The sequence below is a fragment of the Manihot esculenta genome, chromosome 11 (genome assembly GCF_001659605.2).
Source record: "Manihot esculenta cultivar AM560-2 chromosome 11, M.esculenta_v8, whole genome shotgun sequence".
Classification (NCBI taxonomy): Eukaryota; Viridiplantae; Streptophyta; class Magnoliopsida; order Malpighiales; family Euphorbiaceae; genus Manihot; species Manihot esculenta.
Window position 1 is genome coordinate 32778307 of NC_035171.2, and position 27506 is coordinate 32805812.

The following is a 27506-nucleotide window of genomic DNA, read 5'->3' on the forward strand; positions in this document are numbered from 1 at the left end:
TATTTCTTCATTTAGACTACAAGATGATAACAAAATGGTAAAACAAGAGACAAATTGAATTCGAAATAATCGTGTAGACCATATATCTATATATTTTTAAAACTTTGTATTATTCGAGATTTTTCTATCAAATATTTAAATTAAAATTGCAATTTAATTTAAATTTATAAAAATTATAATAATTAAATATAAATTAAACATATTAAAAAAAATACAAAAGTAATTTTACATATTGTTGATTATACATTATATTTTATAAATTACACTTAAATTTTCATAAACTAATAAAATTATTGTCGGTATAGCTTTATTAATTTATAAAAATTTAAGAATAATTAGTAAATTTTAAAATATAATTAGCGATATGTGTGCTTTATTTAAAATTTTTTTGATAAATAAAATAATAATAATATGCAGTAAACTGAATTAATTCAAAATTTTAGCTTTATATTTTTTTTCACTTTAATTTTAGTTTTTTTAAAAAATATTGATTTTGATTTAGTTTAATTTTAATTTAAAAAATTTCGATAAAATTAAATCAACTGATTATGGCGATCATATTTTAACTAAACTTAAAATATTTTATTTAAATTTGAAAATATTAAAAAAATTATAAAAAGTAAAAAATTCATTAAAAGATATTAAATCGAATCGAATAAAATCATATCAGTTCGATTTAAATTAAATTCTATTCGATTTAAATACTTAAATTGTATTTTTTTTTCTATTTATTTAATTCCCCTGATAGCTCTACAATTTCAATAATTTTTGATAGATTATGATTTCCATTAGCTGGTTAATGGGTTAATCTCAATTAATTAAAGACCGTAAATATATAACACCCAACCAAATAGCAACGTAAGTATATGGATGAATGCCAAAGATGCATGTTTCTCTGTTATGAGCTGAGCTCCCACAATTAGGTACCCTTTACCCTTTCATTCATCTACTACTCTTTAGTTGTTCATCCGTCTATGTCCATCTTTTGTTTGATGTTTACAATTTTATATTCAAAACCATCCGATCCACTTAAATGAGTTGAATTTTGGAATTAAATAGTTTGAATTTAAATTTTAGTATTTAAAATTTAAGAACGTGAATTCTAAGCAAAGTTTGAAATTTTTTAAAAACGAAACTGAAATTTAATTAAGAACCAGAGCCACAGGACAAAGAATAAAAAATAAATAAATGGACTCCATTTCTGAAAGTTAAGACTTATTCAGTTTTATGAGCAATGTTCTCTAAATAAAATTAAGACAGCATTCAACATAAGTGCATGGTCATTGAACACAATGAGACTCCTGTGGTTTCCTGTGTCGGGTGAGAGAGGGAAAGTGGGTGGTAGAAAGGGAAGAGGCAGACAGACAGCCATAAATGGAGGTGGTGAGTTTGGATATGCTTTAAAAGCTGCCCTACAAAACCAGTAGAGTATAATGGATACAAAATTAAAATTATGGTTGCAACCTAAGCCAACTGGATCATCTTTATCTCTTCACACCTTCTCTTACTTACCTTCCATTCTTCTTTCTGTGCCTTAGCCATGCAATTAATTTTTCACTTGCTTAACTATGATATGCTGGCGTCAAAAATTTTCCACTTTCTTTAATATTTGTGTCATTTATGCTGCAAAACTTGATCATCACCTACCTTTGTCCAATCATCTTAAATGTTGGCATTTGCTTTTGCCAGTCATATTTTACCGAGGAAGTAAAATTTCTAGGAAGAGTGACACACAAAAAAAAAAAAGCTTTTGTTTTGTTTTACTTTATTAAATCAACTAATCATAAAATAGGCTATTTTGTTTTTTTAAAAAGAAAAGCAAAACATTATTTATTGTGGTAAGTTCACAAGATGTAGTCAAGTAAAATTAATGGCAACTACTAGCATTGACATTGGGGTCCATTCAATAAGTAAGCTGTCTGAGAAGGCTCTATTTGCTTATTTATATACGTGCTACAATATAATTTCCATCCATTCTGCAATTTCCACACTGAATTCCTTCAGCTTTTGGCTTCCAATCCATGGCGATTCGTCCAGTTGCAGTGCTGCTCTTTGCTTTGGTTATTTCAGGGATTATTCAGCTCTCCTCATGCCAAGTACTCAAAGGGAAGCTCACTTGCTCTGATTGCGGCAGCCATTATGACTTCTCAGGTCTGTTGTAACATATCCTCAAACACTTTCATGTTGCATTACCTCCTAATCTAGATGCCATTAATTTCTATTACCCATCATGTAAAAGTGAAGGTTTTCAAATTAGTATTTTGAGACCCCACAGCCCTGAAAATCTCTATTTTATAGACCACTAGCTCTGGAAACGTGGTTTTCGCAGTTTTGTAGACCACTAGCTGGCTTAAATATTGGTGCATTAAAAGGAGTCAAATTCATATGGAAGTCATTTCCTCTTCTAAAACCTCCAATTTATTTTCAAGAATAAATTTTAATCTCTGAAAGCTCCATGTGCTTAAGTATAATTAATAAAAGAGACATGTTCTCTCACATGAAAAGGGTTCAAAGATAAGTTAGCAAGAGGGGGTCAATCATGATCCTTAAGAATTCTAACATACCCATCAAAGGAGAGTCCATTAGGCTTAAAGTGATCTCTTAATCACGTACCATCTCATCCAAAAGGACAGAAATTTCTTACATCCACTCTATGTTTCAGGCATCAAGGTTTTAGTGAAGTGTGCTAATGTGAAAAGGTTAGCTACAAGTACAACAAGCAGTGAAGGCTCCTTTGAGGTTGAGCTGCCTTCAGGTAGTGGCACAAGAACTTCAACCACTCCATTGAATTGCCTAGCTAAGCTTATTGGTGGTGCAAGCCAGATCTACGCCTCAAGGAAGAATATGGTGTCCAAGATTGTGAAGACCCAAGATTCTAGCTCATACGCTATCTCCACTCCTCTTGTGTTTTCCACTACATCCCCTCCTGTTGGGAAGCTAAAAGACACAGGTTCCTCTAAGACAATTGATCTGCCTCTCCCAAGGGAGTGGGGCTTGGCACCTTCTAGCTACTATATTCCCTTCTTTCCTATCATTGGAATCCCATGACTAATTGGTGTTTGATAAATGTAATGCCACCAAACTTAAAGGCTTAGCTATGCAGTTGTTAAATTATATAAATATCTAAGTGGCTTAAAGGGTATGGGAGGGTGTAGTAATTAGCTCTTGTATGTGTGTTAGTTGAGTGAATTTGTATTAATAATTAAGCATTGTAAGTAGAATATAAAAACACTAATGCATGTTTAAGAATTATACAGTATATATAAAGCTTGTGTTGTGTTAGGATTTTTGCCTCTTTCTCTTAAGTTTGCTTTGAGAATATCATTATGTTGATAGTTAATTGTGTACTTGCTTATTCCAACCATGAGTTCCATGATCATTTAATTAATTAAATAAATTGAAACATTCACGATACAAAAGGGACAAAAGCAATCCAGCAAGTAACTTAAATTATAAAATAGGACAAACATTTTCCTTTATGATTGTCATCCTGTCATTACTAAGATTTATTCAATATTAGAAAAATTTACTATTTAATCCGTCTAGTATAAAAAATTCCATTAATTAGTCTTTTAATTTTAAAAAATTTTTAAAATTTTTAAAAATCTACTATGTAATCTCTTTATTAATTAGTCTTTATTAAAATTGAGAGATTAATAATTTGTTTATACCACAAATGCTAAATAGTAAAACATTTAATATAATTAATGAGTTTTTTAAGAATTTAAATATATTTTAATGTGTATTTTAAAATTAAGAGATTAATTAATAAATTTTTTATTAAATAGTAAAGTTTTCTTAATAAAGCAGCAACTGAGAATAGCAACAACCTAAATACATTAATTTAATTTTTTAAATTCCAACTTAAAAATAGTAATTCTTGTTTATATGAATTTCAGAATAATTAATTTTAAAAAAATTAACAACATTCAAAATGGTACTTTTAAGAAAAATACTTGTTTGACATATCAACTAATTAAACACTAAATGGTAATTGGATTTAGAATTATCAATTGATTTGGAAGAACTTGATTATAAGCATATGGACATAAAATCTAATTAATGTGCGTTTTGTTGGTTTTTGTGAGAGTTGGGGGTTTATTTATGTCATTGCTTAGGCTAAAATGACTTCATCTTAAGCAAAATCAAGTATATGGTAACATAGAATTAGTAGTGGTAACAATTTTTTCTAAACCCTAGTTGACCCATGCAATGAGTATTATGTTAAGAAAAAAAAGGTCAACTGAATTCACAATACTTAGCCAATAGACTTGACCTTCTCTCTCTCTTTTTTTTTTCTTCTTTTTGTTTTATATTCTTATTTTTTTTCTGACTCTAGTCACATCTTGTGATATTAAAAGTCCATTATCAAATTACAACTTCAATAAGTGTTTTCAATGATTTAATTTATTGACTTATTTGAAGTTATATTAATTGATTTTAAAGTCATTATAAAAATTAATAAATCGCAAATTGAATTGCTCTAATTATTATGGTATAGATTCTAATAATTGAAATTCATATAATATATCATATAATATTATAAGTTAAAATCCAACAATAGAATTTTCTTTAAAAAAATTCTCGCCAAAAAGGGACAAATTTAAAAACTCAAAATGTCCATTAAATTTATTTTTTTTAAAAAAAAAAAGGGTAAAAGGACTGAGATTAAAGTACATTTTATTAGTGAAAGCAATGTTAACTTGAAATGAACTAGAAAACCGAGAAAGGAGACTCAATTCCAATTTGAAATTATCCAAATATTTGCAAGAACATTTATGAAGCATGCATATAGAGATTACAAAATTTAATTCCATACTGATTCCCATTTTAATATCGATAAAAATTTAGTTTAAATTAATAAAAAAAAATTCTAATGTTTATATGCCAAACTAATTTTACCAAATTTTTTTTTAATGGGGAGTAATCAATTGGGTCATTGTTACACATGGCTTCAGTAGAGTTCAGTTTGAGAAGTTGCTTACAATTTAATATTCAATCCTCATATGCTTGATAACCATGCAAATTATTGCTTTCACAAATAAATGCAAACGTGATCTATTTAATAATGCCACCCCATTTTTAGACCATCCCATAGGACCACATATATATATGTTAATATTTATTTATTATTTTTAGAGAAGAAAAAAAATTACTCAATATATATTATAAGGTAATACTTTTGATGTAAATATGTGAAAACTACCTCATATTATTTACAAGAAAATAATTGTGTATATATATATATTTTACTTCTAGTATTTAGACATTCAAAAAACATCGGCTAATAAAAAAAAATACTTTATTGAATAAAATAAAATTAATCTATTTTTAAACTCTATTCACTTCACGAAAAATACCTTGTATATAAAAAATAATTTTAAAAAATATTTATTTTTTATTTTTTAATTACAATATGAAAAATAAATGATACTAAACAACTTTTGTATAAAAAATTTAATAATATGACTAAAATTTTAAATTTTCAAAAAGTAAAGCATTTTTCTTAAACAGATTATCTCATTATCCTTAAAAAACAGCTTGATTTTTCTATTAATTGAAAAAATAATTTCATGGATGCTTGAAAACTGTTCATTTTTTGCATCATGCTTTGCACCACTTAGTGATGTCAAGATGAGGTATTTTGTAATTATGATCAGACTCAAATTTCTTTTCAGAATTAAAAACAATTATTTTTCATTATTTGAAAAAATAACTATTGATTTTTAACAAAATAGGAATAAGATTCAAATAAATGTAAAAAGAACCATAAACGGTCGAGACTAGGTCAGTGTTGTAAATGTCGTGCTGATTTTGGTTAAGTCTAAAATGGTTCAAGTTTAAAGTCAAAGAGGATATCACCCAAAACCCCTATAACATGTTTGAGAAAATTTCCCTGCGAAAGCCCAAAACGCGGGTATGACATTGAAAAGGTAAAACGTTGGTGTTATTATCACAAGTCCGCGTCGATACGTTAAGAAAAAGAAAAAAATAAAAAAGATACGAAACATAACAGAACACTAAAGAGTTTTTGAAGGACCAAATGAAATGGGTACTGAGTTTTCAAGCATTATATCAAATTCATGTTCCCCACCCCCGATTTTATCACTCATGAGCTCAAAGACTAGGTCTAGACAACGAGCACCATATCTTATAGAGTAGCTAGAAGTAGAAAGAGGCCACTTGACAAGTTCGTAATTTATCTCCTGTCTTTTTCAGTCGATTCACCTCAGCATCAAATATATTTTACTCTTTTCCGAGGGTGATTGAGATTTATCATCATCCATACTAGGACTTCTTCAAAGGTTCAATACTATATTTCTTCACCAAGTTATTTTTGTATTTTTTAAATTGTTTTGATTTATTTTACTCTGATTTAGATTAGAAATGGAGACTTTACAGCTTGAAGACTACTCCAATAATCTTAGCTCACTAACATGAAAGAATTATGAAGAGAAAGCATATTTATATTCGAATTGACGAAGCTTACCTCTTACACTTGGATCATGATTTCTCTAATCAGCATAAGCCTTACTGCAGCAAAGAAATAGAATAATCCATTAATTTTTTTTTTTATCAAAGGTACTCCATTAATTAAAACCTTCAAATTAATCATATAATTTGTACCGTGTATACGTACCCTTGACATTAGCAGGAGAAAGTCAAATTCGCCAATTCTATACGAATTGCACGTGCTTTGAAAATTGATGCTCTATGTACATGCAAGATATAAAATAACCACAAATAAAAAAGACCAGCTTTTGCGTCCTCCGCCTGGCACGTACTAGCCCCACAATGAGCTCATCATCTCTAAAACGTTTCGATCATCAGTTGGATATTAATAAATATATATACTTATATCACAAGATAAACACTTTAAGAGGACCCATAAAACAATCGATGGTTGGCATAATCTTATCCCAGGAGCGTGCAGCTACTAACTCATGGACAAGCACCACATCGGAGAAAAGGATGTCTGACTCGTTCAAGGCATCCTTCCATTGGATGAGGAATGTATGTGGACGCCTGGCGAAACATCATAGGGCAAAAACCATTATCTTCTTCTACAACCGCGTGGAAGTTTCAGCCAATCACAAACCCTTGCCAATTTTTCTCATTTCACTCGGCAAACCCATCTCCCATCCTTTTCCCCAATATACCTCCCTATATAGATACAGTTCATGCAGACATATTTAGACATAACAAAACACAATAGCAACAACAATAAAAACAAAAATGGTGGAACTTCCGCCAGGTTTTCGCTTCTACCCAACAGAAGAAGAGCTAGTTTCCTTCTACCTGCATAACAAGCTAGACGGGAAGAGACAGGAGCTACACCGTGTTATCCCTGTAATTGACATTTACAACATAGAGCCATGGAACCTCCCAAGTACACAATCCTTCTCAATCAAATTTCTTTGTTTTTTCATGAAGTTAATGACGATTTAAAATGCTCCATATAGAAGTTGAATAGTACTTTAAGTTTGCTTCTTGCAATGTGATGCAGTGCTTGCAGGAGAACGGTGTCGAGGAGACACTGAGCAATGGTTCTTCTTCACACCAAGACAAGAAAGAGAAGCTAGAGGAGGGAGACCCAGCCGTACTACAGCATCTGGGTACTGGAAAGCCACTGGCTCCCCTGGTTATGTTTACTCATCCGATAGCCGAGTGATTGGAGTGAAGAAAACCATGGTTTTCTATAAGGGGAAAGCTCCTGCAGGCAGAAAAACCAAATGGAAGATGAATGAGTATAGAGCAATAGAAGGAGTAGCAGACTCATCCAGTACTAGCGTTCCTAAGGTATATACAGTTCTATGAAACCTTTGAAGATATTAACAGAAAAGGAAGTGGAGAGCTAGTCATGCAGTTTTCAATTATTTTATGATTCTAATCATCATTTTTTGTCCACCATTTCTTATGTGTAGTTGAGACATGAATTCAGTTTATGTCGTGTCTATGTAATATCGGGAAGTTTTCGAGCATTTGACAGACGTCCAATAGAAGCTGCAGCAGAGTACGCTCAGCTTCCTGGTGAAGCAGCTACAACAGCTGCTCAAGCCACTAGAATGGTGGAAAACACAAGCTCCACTGAGAATTCAAACTCAGGAGGAGATCATGTTGATCCCCCAGGGACAGAAGGAAGTGCCCACTGGGAGATGGTTAATGATTTAGTACAACCACCTTGGGACTGGGAACGACTGAAATGGCCTTGATCAGTAGCATAAGAAGATTCACAGCCCCACTGCACACTCCTACGGAGCTTTCTATGCTAGAGCAGACAAAACATGATTATAGCTTAACTTCACAAGTAGTGAATTTTTTTTTCCTTAATTGTAAATTAAGGAAATGTGAAATAATTGAAAAAAGAAAACAAAGTGGAAGTGCAACTTATGTCATCTTACGTAAATTTGATTTTATATTCCTTCGAGTTGACTATCTTTAGGTCGTGGTTAATGGCATAATTTTTGAATGTCAAAGTTATAGCATCCATGATAGATTAGTTCAACTTTCGGATAACTTTTGAAGATAACTGATTCCTCGAGCATTCTATGACCCATGCACAAAATATAAGTGGAAATTAACCCTTCCTGCCTCTCAAGCAGGTTCTTCACTTCTGTAGCATAACCCTAGCTGTTCAGCATGTTGAGGACTAGAGGGAAGGAACATGCAGTTACTATTGTGCTTCATTTCACAAAATAAGCAGGCCATAGGAGAGACAGAAGTTACAGCTAAAAATTACTTGGTTGAATCAGTGCAAGTAGGCTAAAGAATAAAAAATGGAAAAGTGGTTTTGAATCATATTGTTTGAGAAGTGTACAATTTGATAACAGCAGGTCATTAAGTTTCTACAACATTCAGACTCAGGGACCAGGTGACAGTTCACCATCGATGTGTCGAGGTTTCAAACGAGGTCTCTAACTCTTAGTGGGAGTGAGCAGTATTCAATTCAAATCGAAAAAATCAACCAAACCGAATTAATTTAGAAATTCGGTTCGATTTTTTATTCATTTCGGTTCGATTTAATTTTTAGTTTTAAAATTTTTGAACATTTGATTCAGTTCGATTTCAATCAGAAAAAAATCGAAAAAATCAAACTAAACCTATTAGTGATAATAGTATATTATTTTTGATAATATAGAGATATTAGATCATAATTAAAATTGAAATATTTCAATTAAATTTTAGAATATTAAAATAAGGTATAAAAAATAAAAAGTCTATTAAAAAGTTCAACCGATCAAATCAAACCAAATCAGACCGATTTGATTTGATTTGATTTATATCCAAAATCAATTCGATTCGATTTTCACAAATACTAAAATTTTAATTCGGTTCAATTTTAAACCCAATTGACGAATGCTCACCCCTACTCTCTAATCTCTAATCTCTAATGGGGAGAAACTAAACTTCAACCAAGAAATAAAACCTATAATATAGTATAATAATATCAATAATATTAAGTTGCTTATACAAAAGTTGATTTTGCTAGTTCAGGAATTTTATCACTCAAAAGTCATCACTTGATAGAACAACTTAAGGTGGTCAATTAAGATCCATGTAGCATTTCATAATGCTACAGAGATGCTTAACTGATGTATGCTTGTTTGACAAATTGGTTGTAAAATCAGCAAAAGATAATGAATAATGATGAAACACCATGAAAAGCTGGAGTTTGGATCATACTGTTCAGAAAGCAGTAATATAGGATTATTTTCACAGCATATGGACAAACAGAACATCTTTACTGCATAAGAAGGATTCTGACTTCTTAAGGCATTGTCCACAGTGAAATGCCACAAGCCTAGGGTAGTCAGCTAGATCTAAGAATTAGCAAGCATGAACAAATTTTCCAGTCAAAAAGTACAGTGTAAAAATGGACAAAATGAATTCTGCCTAGCTGCTTAAATTTGCAAATTCATAGCAATTGCAAATTGATACCAGTACCACACCTATTTGATGTGCCTGACCAAAAGAAATGAGATTCAAATGCAGTTGCTGGTTTGTCAATCCCCAGCAGGCCTTATTTAAGGAAAAAAAAATGTTTTCCAGTTTTATGGACCTTCAACACGTAAAAATCACCTCTCTCCTTCTCAGTGACCAATATGTATTAACATGGCAATCCTGGACATATTTTAGTCTCAGTTGCTTTCGCACTGTATGTACCTTATTATCAACAGACTACGTTCTCAATATTTGTTTGCAGCAACTGAACTTACAAATTACAACTTGTAACCTACTGTTCTGCTTTGGTTGCCATAGCCAAATGATAACTAATAGTTTTGGAAGCTTGCGCCATGACATCTCCAAACCCAACTATATGCATTTTATTTAAGCTGCAAAATTGATGTAGCAAATCACTAATGCACCATAAATTCTGTCATGCTTTATCCACTCAAGGACTCGCATGTTTCAAAATTATAGGCTTTCACTTCATGATCCTCTGCTTTAAAACCCTCTGCATCTCAAAAAATGGAAACAAGAATTTGACACACAAACTTTACAGTGGTATGCATTCTTGAATTAGCATATCAACATTTTCAAAGTCTATATCTCTAAGGATAATTTTCCAACTATTTGGTTAAAAGGGAAATATTTATGATGATACCTGATCTGACCCTATCCTCTAAAAGACACACTAGCAGAAATCAAAGAAAGAGAGAAGAGCATAATCTTACAAATTTTGTTCATTATGAAAAATCTTCAGCAATTATATTGGCACTTCAAATTTTTTCGTGTGGTCCAATTTATTATATAGACTGCACATATATATATATATACACACACATATATATACATATACATCCATTAGCCAAATAACCTCAATTTTTAACATCTCTGTAAATATGAAATCCCTCCTTACCCGTCAGTGATATGAATCTCATATTTAAAATAAATAAATAAAAAGTCCTAAGGGCATTCAAGTCTCTGTAAATATGAAATCTCTCCTTGCCAATCAGTGATACGAATCTTATTTAAAATTTTTTTTTTTTCAAAAAAAAGCCCTGAAGTCATTCAGTTCATGGTATTATTGATGTAAGATCTGTACCATATTACAGGTATAAACTACCATACGTCCTTTCTTCAAGTGATTCACAATATAAAGTCCTTGCCAGTTTCAAACGGATATAGAGTACCATGATTTAACCTGCATTAAATAGCAGGTCATCATTCAACAAGAACTTTTAGGTATCTTCATCTTCACCTTATTCAACACTATTGACATGTAAACCGTTCTTTTACCATCTATATGTAATATGTTATTAAAAAAAATCACAAAATAAAATTTTGAAGGGGTTCAGAAAAAGTCGAAGTTTCAAGTTTCAACTACAAGCATCAACAAACGCTCATCGTGACCTCAGCCAATCATTTTCACTTACTGATATTTGTTCACAGAGTCCAAGCAGATGAGCAAGACCACCTACCACTGGAATTACAAGAACATTATGAATCATACTCATTATTAAGTTTTATAGCCAATAAGAACTTTAATAACAAGATAGTTTCCAACTAAATAAAAGTCAGAAATTGCCTTTTTCTCTCTCTTTTGAAGGGGAAAAAAACTACCCAAAAAGCGTATTGCAAATAAACCCAAAGAAGCTAAATCAAAATGGGGAAAAAAAAAACATTACAAATCTCTAAACTCCCAAACCAAACAGAAAGTTTAGCAAGGAAACACAAGGGAATAACGCAGCTTAATTGAAAGCAGACAGAAAGAAATGCTAAGAGACAGGTACTTTGTTCCAGCTCTGAAATTCATTTTTAAAAATCAGGAATGAAATTGAAGTGGAGAGTAGAACAATGAGATTGATAAATAAATATAGAAAAGAGAAAGGAAGAAGAGTGACCTTGATAGAGGAGAGATAGGAGATAGGAGTTGAAGTTGCTGGCTCGTGAAACTGAAAGCAGAGGAGACTAAAGTTGACCTTAAGGAAACGACGGAAGGAGCCCGCTTGAAAAAACTTTCAGCCGCCTCTGCTCAGTGCGCGCTCGCGGGTTTTAAGTTTTGACGCTTCCAAAACTTTTTTTAATTTTTTTTTTCAGATATATTAATTTTAAAATGTTACATAAAACTAAATTTAATATATTGAATTATAAAAATAATGAAACATTTTTTTTAAGAAAAACCCTTTTTAATCTACAATTCTATAAGGTAAAATCTACCAATTTTTGTTTTAGTTATATGTAATACCTTAAAAATTAAAGAGGGTTTTATTATCTTAAAAAATCCTAAATTAATAATAATAATAATATCATATATAATAGTGGATAGGAGTAGAATGAAGAGTAAATATGCTAATATTCATTACTTCTGGGGTAGACATGATAATAATTTTGATTTGAGTTGATTTCAGCTTCTTAGTTTGAAGAAAATAAAACCAAATAATAAGCTTCAAAATTCTGATTCGGATCTCAATTTTAGTGTTGACTTCAATCTAATTCTGATTATTTTATTTTCATTCAGCACCGAATTGATTGATATTTAACTGATTAAAAATTAAATTAATTTTACTTTCAATTTTAAACCGATGCCCGAAACCGCACCCGCCCGGTAATGACTAGCAAATCACTGTATCATTTGCGGCTCCAACGACATCTATAGGAAGCAAACAAAATGTCGTTTAGCGGAAAAAGTTAGCAATTTGGCTAAGCTTTTTCAGTTGTTTTGTCTTATAATGAGCATTATTATTAGATTCAGATTACACGGAATGTATATGGCTTTTTGTTTTTTAATTGTGATTTTGAAAAGCTGTTTTTTCTTTATTCTTTTTTAATAGAGTTTTAGTTGCAGCATAATTTAGTCTTTTTAGAAATTTAATCCAAATTTCACTTTCAATTGAAAAACTGATTAAATTAAATTAAATTAAATTACATTTTTAGCTAAAATTTTATTGACTGAACTTGGTTTTTAATTTTAACAAATGAGAGATTACTATTTATTTTTAAAAAAGAATAATATGAAGTTTAAATTAGAAAATTATAACTTATAGAATTAAATTTTTAAAAATCCACAAATCGATCACTCAACTTTCATGGTTGTGTTTATACTCACTGCCCAAATTTGATTATGAAGATAATGTTTTAGAATGCTCTCATCTCATCCATTTCTACAGTGTTTATTAAATTAGCAATAGAGTTTTATTAAAATATAAAAATCAAATTAGTAGATAGAAGTGGTTCTCAATCTTATCCAAACTATACGTAAAAAGAATAGTTACTTTAAGCTTTTGTGACAGCCGGCCAAGATTTCAAAAGAGGAATTTTGGACTGGGATCTCCAAAACACAACTACTAACTATCAAGTGGATAATTTCAAACCACCCATAGTTAATTAATTAATTAATTAGTCCATTCTCACTTTACCTTTCAAGCTTTTATATATATATATAGTTGCATAATAACAGTGATATACAATCTAAAAAGATTTTAATATACTATCACTAAAACTGTCTCATAAATGACATATTTCATATAGTATATGATGACCGCTGGATTCCTTCACCCCGGACCAGGGGCTTGACCACAGCCCAAGACCCATGACGTAGAGACCCACACACCTGATATACATAACAAGCCTGGCTCATCTAACCTTCAAAGCCGGGCTCGACCTCTCTTCACTCAGGCTTAGCATCCGGCCCAACTCTCAGCCCAGCCCAGGATCCGGAATAATATTCACCAGACAGCCTGGCAGATCCGCTCGAACGTACGAGGAGAATCAGAGGCCGTTACGCATGGAGCAGGCGGCTGATACCCTAGTACCTCCGAATCCGCATGGCAGAGACGCGTGGCCCAATCCTGGAGAGACCTTTACACGTCACCAGCAAGCAAGATAATGTATAAAAGAGGAGTCCCCTCCTCAGGAAACCAAGGCCTTATTCAGTAATACAAAACCCTTGTAAAACCCTATTCTATTGGATCTCAGATCATCAATTGGCGCCGTCTGTGGGAAACGAAGGAGATCTTTTCATCACCGGAGTTTTCACTTTCAAAACCCACTGAGATCCACGATGGCAAACCACCAAGAAAGTAACCTTAATATTCCAAATGACCTGAGCTCTGCCCAAGATGGGCAGCAGTTCTCCTTTTCTAGCCCTACAACGTTGAATAACCAAACACCTATTTCTCTTAACCCCTCGCCAAGCCTGGCAGGGAATACTCCCACCATGACCCTGTCTAACCAAGACATTCAAACCATGGCTCTCCAGCTACAAACCACTGCTCACTGGTTGGGGCAGATAATGCAACAAAGGGGACTTAGCACCCCAATAAGCGTACTCCCAGTAGTGGAGGAACCCAGAACCGATGAACCCCAACCTACCTCTGCCCGCCTCCAGACTAACAACCACGATGCCGGAGAAGAGGAAGAACTGGAGGCCCGAATTCATGGGAGAAGGGCAAGAGAGTTGATAGAAAATGAAGAGGTGAACGACTATTCTTGTAACGACCCGGAAATCCGACCCGTTACCGGCGCTAGGATCCAGATCGGCTTAAGGCCGCCGGGACCCGTAGCAAGCCTACATACCTCCTGTAAACCTGTGGAATCCCATACATAACAACATATACATGATCTGTAAAAATTTTTCTTTTCTCTTATCCAAGCAAAACCTGTGCATGCACAAAATCATACATAAACCCCACACTGGAGTCCTCATCAAATACTCCAATGGGGTATCATCATCATACATATCAGCTTGGATAATCATGGTCATTAACATCATTACTCATTAAACACTCTGTACATAATGGGGATTCACACACCTCTAGGTCAAGCACTACTATAATCCTCAATACATCATCAAATTATTCATTACATTACATGGTCATAATTACTCATTACATCATATTCATGTCCACTACTATCTATTACAACATACATGACTTAACTTCACTCTAGCCGACTTCCCGATCTATCCTGTACCTGCAACTCTGGGGATAAAGGGAGTGGGGTGAGCTACTAGAGCCCAGTGAGCAGAATAATAAAACATCAATTTAAATCATGCTTTCATGTATGCGCCATAACACAAACATTTCACAACAAGGATGAACTTGTCACCATTTAGCCCCTATCTTTCTTACTTATACATGCCGGGGGCGTAGAGCCGTAGCAGGCACACCCGGACTTCCATAATCAGTCATAGTGCCAGGGGCGTAGAGCCGTAGCAGGCACACCTGGACTCACATAGGCTATCATGACATAAAAGGGCTAATGGATCATTCAACATTCATCCACATCAACAACAAAGTATGCAATGCAACATATTCGTGAATTCTAATGCAAACAACCTGATATATCTCATGGCATTCATGATGCGTGAATCATGCTAAAACATTTCATTAATTTGCTTTAAAACTTAAAGTTTATTCCACTCACCTCTGGCTAGCTCTGAAGAGACTCTGAAGCAGCTGGCTTACTGCTGGGGGTCTCGGTTCCTCGGGTCCGAACCTACACAGGTGGACTCAAATGAGGGACCAAACATACCTGAATATGACTCTAAAATACTCCCCAAAAACCCCCTAAAACATCCTGAAAACATCACATGAAAACATGCAAGAAATGGCTGAACAGGGCACTTTCGGCGGCAGGTTCGGCGGCCGAAAGTCCCTCTGCAGCCGAAAGTCATGCAGGTTCGGCAGCACTTTCGGCGGCCGAACCTCCCAGACAGAGACGAAACTTGAGTTTCGGGGGCAGGCTTCGGCAGCCGAAACTGCCTCCACAAGGGGGTTCGGCGGCCGAAAGTCACTTCGGCGGCCGAACCTGAGTTTCTGCCGAAGGGCAGAAACTTGGCTCCCTTGTGTCCACAGCCTCCAAAACACCTCAAAACATGCATAAACTTATTTCTACACATGCATATACATCATACATCACACCTAGGGGTCTCAAACTATAGTATACCCCAACTACAACACTTCAAACAACACATTTCCAACATACATTGTTCAAATCACAACATAAACCCATAAACCTAACAACAAGCCTAAACATGCATTCAACCCCATCAACTTGTATAAAACTTTCATAAAACATAAAAGAAGCATAGATCGAAGCTTACCTCTTGAAGATCGAGAGGAAGAACGACCCTAGCTCGGAAAATGGAGGGATTTAGCTCCAAGACTTCCAAGCTTCAAACTTGCTTAAAAACACTCAAAAACCTTTGTGGAACCTTAAAACTCAAAGAAAATGGTGGGGATTGAAGGAAAAACACAAGATTTGGGAGAGGGAGGTCGGAAGCTTGCTGCGGCTGAAAATGGGAGAAAACTCTCTCATTTCGGCTAAGTGCCCCTTTTATAGGTGGCTGGCCAGGCCACGTTCGGGGGCCGAAAGTGCCTCCGCATGCATGCAAGGTTCGGCGGCCGAACATGAGGTTCGGCGGCCGAACCTGGACTTCCCTTACTCATGCTTTCGGGCGCCTAAAGTCCCTCCGAAAGCATGCATGTTCGGCGGCCGAACTTCGAAGTTTGGCAGCCGAACCTGGGTTTTCCTCCAAAGATTTTTCATGCAAAAACTCATTTAATTTCTTACTTAAAAACATGAAATACATGAAAACATTTCATAAAATCATAGTTTTACCCTTCTAGAGGTTTCCGACATCCGGGGTCCCACCGGACAGTAGGGATTCCGATACCGGAGTCTAGCCGGGTATTACATTCTTCCCCCCTTAAGAACATTCGTCCCCGAATGTTCCTCAACTAACATACAAAGCATGGCATCAATCATAACATACAACATATCATACATGCAACACATAGAACAACTAACACTCACCTCAAAACAGATGGGGGTATTGCTGGAGCATGGACTCCCGTGTCTCCCAGGTGCATTCTTCAATATTGTGGTGGTTCCAAAGGACTTTCACCATCGGGATTTCCTTGTTCCTCAGCTTTCTGATCTGAGTGTCTAGGATCCGCACTGGCTGTTCTACATAGGTGAGATCCTCATGGATCTCCACATCAGGCTCACTAAGAACCTTGCTCGGATCTGACACGTATTTCCTTAACAGAGAAACATGGAAAACCGGATGGATTCTCTCCATCGAAGCAGGCAAGTCTAGCTTGTACGACACATTACCGACCCTCTGAAGCACCTCGAAAGGACCGATGTACCGTGGAGCTAACTTACCCTTCTTCCCGAACCGAACCACTCCTTTCATAGGAGACACCTTGAGCAAAACCAAATCCCCCTCCTGAAACTCTAGCTGTCTTCTGCGGATATCTGCATAACTCTTCTGCCGACTAGCAGCAGTCTTGATCCTCTCTCTGATTATGGGTAACACCCTGCTGGTAAGCTCTACTAACTCCGGACCCGCAAGAGTCCTCTCTCCTACCTCCTCCCAGCAGATTGGTGATCTGCACTTCCTCCCGTACAAAGCTTCATATGGAGCCATCCCTATGCTAGCATGATAGCTGTTATTGTAGGCAAACTCCACCAAAGGTAGATGCTGCCTCCAAGAACCGCCAAAATCTAGCACACACATTCTGAGCATATCCTCTATTGTCTGGATGGTCCTCTCTGACTGTCCGTCTGTCTGTGGGTGGAAGGCAGTACTGAAGTCTAATCTGGTACCCATAGCGTTCTGCAGACTCCGCCAAAACCTGGAGGTGAACTGGGGCCCTCTATCTGACACTATAGATACCGGGACCCCATGCAGTCTGACAATCTCATCTACGTACACCTGCGCCAACTTGTCCACAGAGTAACCACTCCTGACAGGGATGAAGTGAGCAGATTTGGTGAGTCTGTCCACAATCACCCATATGGAGTCCAATCTGTTGGACGTCGCCGGTAACCCCACTACGAAGTCCATAGCTATATTCTCCCATTTCCATTCTGGAATAGGTAGCGGGTTAAGCATTCCAGTCGGCTTCTGATGCTCTAGTTTCACCCTCTGACACACATCGCAGGCTGACACGAACAGTGCCACGTCCTTCTTCATAGCTGGCCACCAATACACTCTCTTTAGATCCTGATACATCTTGGTGGCTCCAGGGTGAACACTATACCTGGTATTATGGGCTTCCCCCATAATATCTCCCTTCAGACCAATGTCATCTGGCACACATAATCTGTTCCCGTAGCGGAGGATCCCCTTATCATCAAACTTGAACTCATTACTCTGGCCTGACTGAACCGTTCTGGCTATCCTGACCAACTCTGGGTCCTCATGCTGTTTCTGAGCTACCTGCTCCAGAAACACGGGTGTCACTCTCATCTGAGCCACTAAGGCACCTGTGCCAGACAACTCCAACTGTAATCCCTCACTCATAAGTCTGTGGAACTCCTTCACCACCGGCCTCCTCTCTGCTGAAATGTGGGATAGACTGCCGAGTGATTTCCGGCTTAGGGCGTCTGCCACAACATTCGCCTTACCCGGATGGTACTGAATCTTGCAATCATAGTCACTCAACAGCTCTACCCATCTCCTCTGCCTCATGTTCAGTTCTCTCTGACTCAGGATGTACTGCAGGCTCTTATGATCTGTGAAGATCTCACACTTTACCCCATAAAGGTAATGCCTCCACATCTTGAGTGCAAAGATCACTGCTGCCATCTCTAGGTCATGTGTGGGGTAATTCAGCTCATGCTTCTTCAGCTGTCTAGAAGCATAAGCGATCACCCTCTCATTTTGCATTAGCACACAACCCAGTCCCACACGGGACGCATCACAATATACTGAGAAGTCATCATCACTTTTTGGCAGAGCTAACACCGGTGCTGAAGTCAACCTCCTCTTAAGCTCCTCAAAGCTTTCCTCACACTGATCGGTCCATATGAACTTCTAATTCTTCTTTGTCAATTTGGTCATAGGAGCAGCAATCTTTGAGAAGTCCTGAACGAACCTCCTGTAGTAACCTGCTAAACCCAGAAAACTCTTGATCTCGGTCACTGTGGTGGGTCTAGGCCAGTTAGCTACAGCCTCTACCTTCTTGGGGTCTACTTCAATACCCTGTTCTGACACAATGTGCCCCAAGAATGATATGCTCCTAAGCCAAAACTCACACTTGGAGAACTTGGCATACAAGCCATGCTCTCTCAAGGTCTGCAAAACTGTCCTCAGGTGATGGGCATGCTCCTCTGCATTTCTGGAATACACTAAGATATCATCTATGAAGACAATAACGAAGTGATCCAGATACTGACTGAATACTCTGTTCATGAGGTCCATGAATGCTGCAGGGGCGTTGGTCAACCCAAACGGCATCACAAGGAACTCATAGTGCCCATACCTGGTCCTGAAAGCTGTCTTCGGTACATCTTCATTCCTTATCCTCAACTGATGGTACCCTGATCTCAGATCTATTTTGGAGAAATAACCTGCTCCTGCTAGCTGGTCGAATAGATCGTCGATCCTCGGCAAAGGGTACTTGTTCTTGGTAGTGACCTTGTTCAACTGTCTGTAGTCGATACAAAGTCTGAGGGATCCATCCTTCTTCCTCACAAACAAAACCGGAGCACCCCAAGGTGAAGTACTCGGTCGGATGAAACCCTTATCTACCAGCTCTTGCAACTGTTCCTTCAGTTCTTTCAATTCAGCTGGTGCCATCCTGTAGGGAGGGATAGAGATCGGTCTGGTACCAGGCATTAACTCAATCTCGAACTCTATCTCCCTAGCAGGTGGTAACCCTGGTAGCTCGTCTGGGAAAACATCTAAGAACTCACTCACCACAGGCACTGAGGCGGGCTCTCTGACATGACTATCTAACTCCCTCACATGAGCTAGAAACCCCTGACATCCCCTCCTAAGCAACCTACGAGCCTGAAGAGCTGAGATCAGACCTCTAGGTGTACCCCTCTTGTCTCCTCTGAAGACGACCTCTGACCCATCCTGATCTCTGAATCTGACTACCTTGTCTCTACAGTCCAAGGTAGCACCATGGGTCGATAACCAATCCATCCCTAGAATGACGTCAAAATCTGTCAAATCTAGAACCACGAGGTCGGCGGAAAGGCATCTTCCCTCTATGAAAACTGGACTACATTGGCAGACTGCCTCTGCCACTGACGGGTCACACTTGGGTCCACTGACCCATAGGGGACACTCTAACCCAGAGACCATCAATCCTACCCTCTCCACGACTCTCGGAGCAACAAAAGAATGAGATGCACCCGGGTCCATTAAGGCATACACATCAGAACAACCAATGATGAGATTACCTGCCACCACGGTGTTGGATGTGTTGGCCTCCTGCTGAGTCATAGTGAAGATCCGTGCCGGAGCTGATGGACCTTCACCTCTGTATCCTGCTGATGAAGAGGCTGACCCTCTCCCTCTGCCTCTGCCACTGGCCTGTGTTGCGGCTGGAGCTACTGGCTGCACCACACTGCCGGAGGCTGTCTGCTGAGACGGTGCTGCAAAGGCTGCTCTAGGACAGTCTCGAGCCAAATGACCCGCCTGTCCGCATCTGAAACATGTGTTTGTCCCTGCCAGACATACTCCTTTGTGTGGTCTCCCACATCTCATACATGCTGTAACCTCTGCGCCAGAGCTTGAGCCACTGCCTAAACCCAGACCTGACTTGATCTTGTTCCAGAACTTATTCTTCTTAGATTTTCTGTGGCCTCTGTCCCACTTCTTACTGCCTGCAACTGCTGCACTCAGAGAAGAAGAGTCTAACCTTTCCCCACCTGGGGTCTTGGAACCAGAAGACTGTGCCACTGACTGTTTTACCTTCCCCTCAACGATGGCACAAGCCTCCATTCTCCTAGCCATATCCACTATGGCATGGAAACTCTCCCTCTCTGCTGATTGTATCAAAGAGGAATACCTGGAGTGCAGCCTCATAATATATCTACTTGACTTCTTTTGATCTGTGTCCAAATTCTGCCCAGCATATGGCAACAACTCCAGGAACCTGTCTGTGTACTCCTCCACACTCATCTGTTCAGTCTGCCTCAACTGTTCGAATTCTATTATCTTCTGCTCTCTAGAGCTCTCAGGGAAAGCCCATCCTGCAAACTCATTTGCGAACTCCTCCCAGGACATACTGTCCGCTCTCGGGTTCACATAGTTCTTAAACCAACCACGTGCCTTCTTGCACTCCAGTGTGAACCCAGCCATCTGAATGGCTCTACTGTCATCAGCCCCTATCTCATCTGTAATAGTCTTGACCCTGTTCAGATACTCAAATGGGTCATCACCTGCTCTGTACTGAGGAGCACCCAACTTCATGTAATCGGTCATCTTGACCTTGCTCCCTCCAGATGAGGTAGGTTTGGGTACTTGTGTTTCCGGGACAGTAGGTACTGGTGGTGGTGGAGGTGCAACATCCCCTGGGGTAGGGTTTGCTGTACTGGTATAGGGAGGTGGAGGTGGGTACGTGGGGTACTGAGAGTATGGTGGGTAGTAAGGTGGGTATGGCATGTGTGGAGGATAAGGGCTAAAACTGGGGTAATCCGATGTACCTCCCATCGAATACCCTGGATGGTGTGAATAGGGTGGGTAGTGATGTGGCTGGACATAACTCGAGGCCTGAGCGCCTCCTTCTGATTCTCCCATGCCCTCTTCCGGCATGCTCACACCGAGACTGCCATCCCTCCTCTGATCTACTTCCATATCCTCAGACATTCCTCCCTGCACTGTTCCCCTTACTGATCTGCTTCTACCCAGATCCAAAGACCTTCTAGGGTCTCTAGCTACTCTGTCTCTGTTGGACCTACTGGACATTGCCCTAGGCAAAGCTGAAGGACGGGCATCAGCGCCCTCGTCCTGAGGTGGCACTCCAGTCAATCGTGCAGATCGACGAGTTCCTCTCATTCTATCTTCTGAAAAACAGCACATAGCATAAACAATCATTAGCATCATATGGTTCATGTGGAAACACATGAACCCTCATCACATACATAGCATCATATCATAGCATTTATGCACATGCATATCATCATGGCATATCATATCATCATATAGACAGGACTCTACATCCTATCCTAGTGGACATGATTTTCCTAGTGTGCTTGACCTTCTAGAACATCTATGAGCCCGACACTCTAGGTCCGACCATATGAACCTAGGGCTCTGATACCACTCTGTAACGACCCGGAAATCCGACCCGTTACCGGCGCTAGGATCCAGATCGGCTTAAGGCCGCCGGGACCCGTAGCAAGCCTACATACCTCCTGTAAACCTGTGGAATCCCATACATAACAACATATACATGATCTGTAAAAATTTTTCTTTTCTCTTATCCAAGCAAAACCTGTGCATGCACAAAATCATACATAAACCCCACACTGGAGTCCTCATCAAATACTCCAATGGGGTATCATCATCATACATATCAGCTTGGATAATCATGGTCATTAACATCATTACTCATTAAACACTCTGTACATAATGGGGATTCACACACCTCTAGGTCAAGCACTACTATAATCCTCAATACATCATCAAATTATTCATTACATTACATGGTCATAATTACTCATTACATCATATTCATGTCCACTACTATCTATTACAACATACATGACTTAACTTCACTCTAGCCGACTTCCCGATCTATCCTGTACCTGCAACTCTGGGGATAAAGGGAGTGGGGTGAGCTACTAGAGCCCAGTGAGCAGAATAATAAAACATCAATTTAAATCATGCTTTCATGTATGCGCCATAACACAAACATTTCACAACAAGGATGAACTTGTCACCATTTAGCCCCTATCTTTCTTACTTATACATGCCGGGGGCGTAGAGCCGTAGCAGGCACACCCGGACTTCCATAATCAGTCATAGTGCCAGGGGCGTAGAGCCGTAGCAGGCACACCTGGACTCACATAGGCTATCATGACATAAAAGGGCTAATGGATCATTCAACATTCATCCACATCAACAACAAAGTATGCAATGCAACATATTCGTGAATTCTAATGCAAACAACCTGATATATCTCATGGCATTCATGATGCGTGAATCATGCTAAAACATTTCATTAATTTGCTTTAAAACTTAAAGTTTATTCCACTCACCTCTGGCTAGCTCTGAAGAGACTCTGAAGCAGCTGGCTTACTGCTGGGGGTCTCGGTTCCTCGGGTCCGAACCTACACAGGTGGACTCAAATGAGGGACCAAACATACCTGAATATGACTCTAAAATACTCCCCAAAAACCCCCTAAAACATCCTGAAAACATCACATGAAAACATGCAAGAAATGGCTGAACAGGGCACTTTCGGCGGCAGGTTCGGCGGCCGAAAGTCCCTCTGCAGCCGAAAGTCATGCAGGTTCGGCGGCACTTTCGGCGGCCGAACCTCCCAGACAGAGACGAAACTTGAGTTTCGGGGGCAGGCTTCGGCAGCCGAAACTGCCTCCACAAGGGGGTTCGGCGGCCGAAAGTCACTTCGGCGGCCGAACCTGAGTTTCTGCCGAAGGGCAGAAACTTGGCTCCCTTGTGTCCACAGCCTCCAAAACACCTCAAAACATGCATAAACTTGTTTCTACACATGCATACACATCATACATCACACCTAGGGGTCTCAAACTATAATATACCCCAACTACAACACTTCAAACAACACATTTCCAACATACATTGTTCAAATCACAACATAAACCCATAAACCTAACAACAAGCCTAAACATGCATTCTACCCCATCAACTTGTATAAAACTTTCATAAAACATAAAAGAAGCATAGATCGAAGCTTACCTCTTGAAGATCGAGAGGAAGAACGACCCTAGCTCGGAAAATGGAGGGATTTAGCTCCAAGACTTCCAAGCTTCAAACTTGCTTAAAAACACTCAAAAACCTTTGTGGAACCTTAAAACTCAAAGAAAATGGTGGGGATTGAAGGAAAAACACAAGATTTGGGAGAGGGAGGTCGGAAGCTTGCTGCGGCTGAAAATGGGAGAAAACTCTCTCATTTCGGCTAAGTGCCCTTTTTATAGGTGGCTGGCCAGGCCACGTTCGGGGGCCGAAAGTGCCTCCGCATGCATGCAAGGTTCGGCGGCCGAACATGAGGTTCGGCGGCCGAACCTGGACTTCCCTTACTCATGCTTTCGGGCGCCTAAAGTCCCTCCGAAAGCATGCATGTTCGGCGGCCGAACTTCGAAGTTCGGCGGCCGAACCTGGGTTTTCCTCCAAAGATTTTTCATGCAAAAACTCATTTAATTTCTTACTTAAAAACTTGAAATACATGAAAACATTTCATAAAATCATAGTTTTACCCTTCTAGAGGTTTCCGACATCCGGGGTCCCACCGGACGGTAGGGATTCCGATACCGGAGTCTAGCCGGGTATTACATTTTCTGCTGAAACAACCAGGGAAACGGGAACTGAAACAGAGGAGGAAGAATGTAGTTTGGGTAAAAGATCCGGCCCGGAAGATGAGAAAATGAACCAAAAGCTGAAAAGGTTGAAGGAGCAGCTCCTAGCCGAGCTAGGTAAGAAAGATCAGAGTCAAACCTCCTTGCCTACTTCTTCTCCCTTCTCAAAGTTAATGCAGCAGCAGACCGTTCCCAAAAAGTTTATGATGCCGCCGATGGCGGCCTATAATGGGGCTGGTAACCTGAGAGAGCATGTCATGAACTATAAGGCCTTCATGGAATTGCAAACTCTGTCAGATGCTCTGATGTGCAAGGTGTTCCCAACAACGCTCTCGGGACCAGCGAGGGCATGGTTCAACAGCCTGGAGGCCGGAAGCATTAAAAGTTTCGGAGATCTGGTCACCCGCTTCATTAGCCGGTTCGTAGCCGGGGTGCCAGCAGACAGGAAGACAAGCTATCTGGAAACAGTGAGACAAAAAGCTGGTGAATCCCTCAGAGAGTATGTGTAATACCCAGCTAGACTCTGGTATCGGAATTCCTACCGTCTGGTGGAATCTCCGATGTCGGAAGCCTCTAGTAGGGTAGAAACATGTTTTCATAAAATGTTTTAAGGTATTCCATGGTTTTAAGAATGAAAATTAAATGAGTTTTTGCATGAAAAGTCTTTGGAGGAAAACCCAGGTTCGGCCGCCGAAAGTCAAGTTCGGCCGCCGAACATGCATGCGTTTTGGAGGCACGTTAGGCCCCCGAAAGCATGAGTGAGGGAAGTTCAGGTTCGGCCGCCGAAAGTCAAGTTCGGCCGCCGAACATGGCATGCATGCGGAGGCAAGTTCGGCCCCCGAACGTGGCCTGGCCAGCCACTATAAAAGGGTCACTTAGCCGAAATGGGCGAGCTTTCTCCCATTTTCGGCCACAGCTAGCTTCCGACCTCCCTCTCCCCAGATCTAGTGTTCTTCCTTCAAATCCCCACCATTTTTCTTGAGTTTTAAGCTTGCATTGAAGGTTTTGAACTTTTGAAACAAGTTTTGGAGCTTTGGGAACTCAGGAGCTCATTTTCGTGGATCTCCAAGTTTAGGTCGTCTTCCTCTCGATCTTCAAGAGGTAAGGGCCGATCTTAAGCTCCTTATGTGTTTTGAGTAAGTTTTAAGTTGTTTTATGGGTAGAGATGCATGTTTAGGCTTATTGATGAGTTTATGGGTTTTGATGTTTTGATGAACAATGTATGTTGATTTTTGTGTGTTTGAAGTGTTGTAGTTGGGGTATTTGATAGTTTGAGACCCCTAGGTGTGATATATGGTGTTTATGCATGTCTTAGAACAAGTTTATGCATGATTTGAGAGTTGGGAGGCAAATGTGCATAGAGGAGCCAAAGTTTCTGCCCTTTGGCAGAAACCAGGTTCGGCAGCCGAAGGCACTTTCGGCCGCCGAACATGGCTGGGAAGGCAGGCCTTTCGGCTGCCGAAGTTGCCCCCGAAAAGAGACTTTCGTCTCTGTCTGGGACTTTCGGCCGCCGAAGGTGCCGCCGAACCTGCCTGACTTTCGCCTCTGTCTGGGAGTTTCGGCCGCCGAAGGTGCCGCCGAAAGTGCCCTGTCCAGCCTTTTCTTGCATGCTTCCTAGGAGTGTTTTTGAGGTGTTTTTAGGAGGTTTTTGGGGGTATGTTTAGAGTTATGTTCTTGTTGTTTGGTGCCTCATTTGAGTCCACCTGTGTAGGTTCGGACCCGAGGAACCGAGACCCCCGGTTGTGAGATAGTCGTTCAGAGTTCGTTGTTAAAGCTTCAGTCACCAGGTGAGTGGAACAACCCCTTAAGTTTTAAAGTAAAGTAAATGAATAAATGAATGAATCATAAAACATTGCCCATGCATCATTATGCCATGCAATATTTCAGGATGTTTGCATTAGAATTCACGAATATGCTGCATTGCATAAATTGATGTTGATGTGGATGGTTGTTGGGTGATCCATAGTCCTCTGATGTTATGTTATGATGATATGTTATGGAAGACCAGCGAGGCCCATTCTACGCCCCTGGCACTATGTAAGAGAAAGACCAGTGAGGCCCATTCTACGCCCCTGGCACTTTGGAATGTTATGTTATGTAAGAGAAAGACCAGTGAGGCCCATTCTACGCCCCTGGCATTTGGAGATGTTGAGGACTAATGGTGACAATACCATCCTTTATGTGATTAGCTGTGATGTGTTGCATTTCATGAAAGCATGAATAAGAAAAAGAAAGAAAAAGTTAAATAATGAATAACAATAAAATGAATAATAATATACCTAAAAATGGAGGAATTATAATAATAATAATAAAATGAATAATAATATACCTAAAAATGGAGGAATTAAAGCAAATGTTTTTAGTTTCTGCTCATTGGGCTTTATAGCTCACCCCCTCTCCCCTAACCCCAGTCTTGCAGGTGCAGAGTAGATAGAGAAGTCAGCAGAGTAAGAGAAGTTTATGTAATAGCTTAGCTGTGGACATGGTTTGTTGGTAATGTAAAAGTATGAGATGTAATGTAATGTAAGTTTAATAATGTGCTTGACTAGAGTCTGTTGTATTCCCTGTACACATGGTCTTGTATGAGATACAATGTTTTTACGATGCCTATGTAATCCAAGCCTATATTATGTTATGTACCCCATTGGAGTATTTGATGAGAACTCCAATGAGAGGTTTATGTTATGTTTGTGCATGCACAGGCTAGGCTTGGCAAAGAAATGTTTGAATGAAAGAAAAGTTTTTAATTTTTATGTATGTTATTGACCATGTATGGGATTAAACAGGTTCACGGGATGTATGTTTGGCTTGCTACGGGTTCTGGCGGCCTTAAGCCGACCTGAATCCTAGCGCCGGTAGCGGTCCGGTTTCCGGGTCGTTACAGTATGTCGCCCGTTTCAATACGGAGGCCCTGCAGATTCCCGAGCTTGACGAAGGAAGGGCGGTAGAGGCCATGCAAAAGGGAACAACCTCTGCCGAGTTCTTTGGTTCTCTGAGCAGGAAACCTCCGACCTCACTAGCCGAGTTGATGAAGAGAGCAGAAAAGTATATAAGGCAGGATGACGCCTTAGTAACGAGTAGATTTGCCAAAGGGGTGGAAGGAAAAGAGAAAGCCCCGGAGGAGGGGAGGTCGGAGAAACACGAGAAGAAGCATGGAAAGAGGCCTGAGCCGTACAAGCAGGCCTGGGAAAGAAGGGATCAAAGGCCTCCTCCTCCTCGGATTCTCGAACCGAGAGCGCTCCCTCCTTGGGTCCCGG

The 27506-nt window shown here is 39.2% G+C and overlaps 2 protein-coding genes and 1 long non-coding RNA gene across 4 annotated transcripts; 2 read left to right on the top strand and 1 right to left on the bottom strand.

Annotated features, from left to right (window-relative positions):
* The first annotated feature begins 1950 nt into the window (after positions 1-1950).
* LOC110627204 lies at positions 1951-3282 on the top strand. The gene is made up of 2 exons (XM_021773489.2): positions 1951-2151; positions 2663-3282. Exons 1-2 carry the CDS (start codon positions 2022-2024, stop codon positions 3046-3048), a joined length of 516 nt encoding a protein of 171 aa, XP_021629181.1. The 5' UTR covers positions 1951-2021; the 3' UTR covers positions 3049-3282.
* Positions 3283-5523: 2241 nt separating this feature from the next.
* LOC110627205 lies at positions 5524-11981 on the bottom strand. Of its 2 annotated transcripts, XR_006352568.1 has the most exons (5): positions 11847-11972; positions 11379-11425; positions 11048-11146; positions 6641-7714; positions 5524-6534 (listed from the first exon to the last, which is right to left on the bottom strand). It is a non-coding gene; the product is annotated as an uncharacterized LOC110627205 (long non-coding RNA). The 2 variants fall into 2 exon arrangements; XR_006352567.1 differs by lacking the exons at positions 11048-11146; positions 11379-11425 and having other exon boundaries at positions 11847-11981.
* LOC110627203 (NAC domain-containing protein 90) lies at positions 7237-8417 on the top strand. The gene is made up of 3 exons (XM_021773488.2): positions 7237-7390; positions 7508-7800; positions 7926-8417. Exons 1-3 carry the CDS (start codon positions 7237-7239, stop codon positions 8211-8213), a joined length of 735 nt encoding a protein of 244 aa, XP_021629180.1. The 3' UTR covers positions 8214-8417.
* Positions 11982-27506: the final 15525 nt, after the last annotated feature.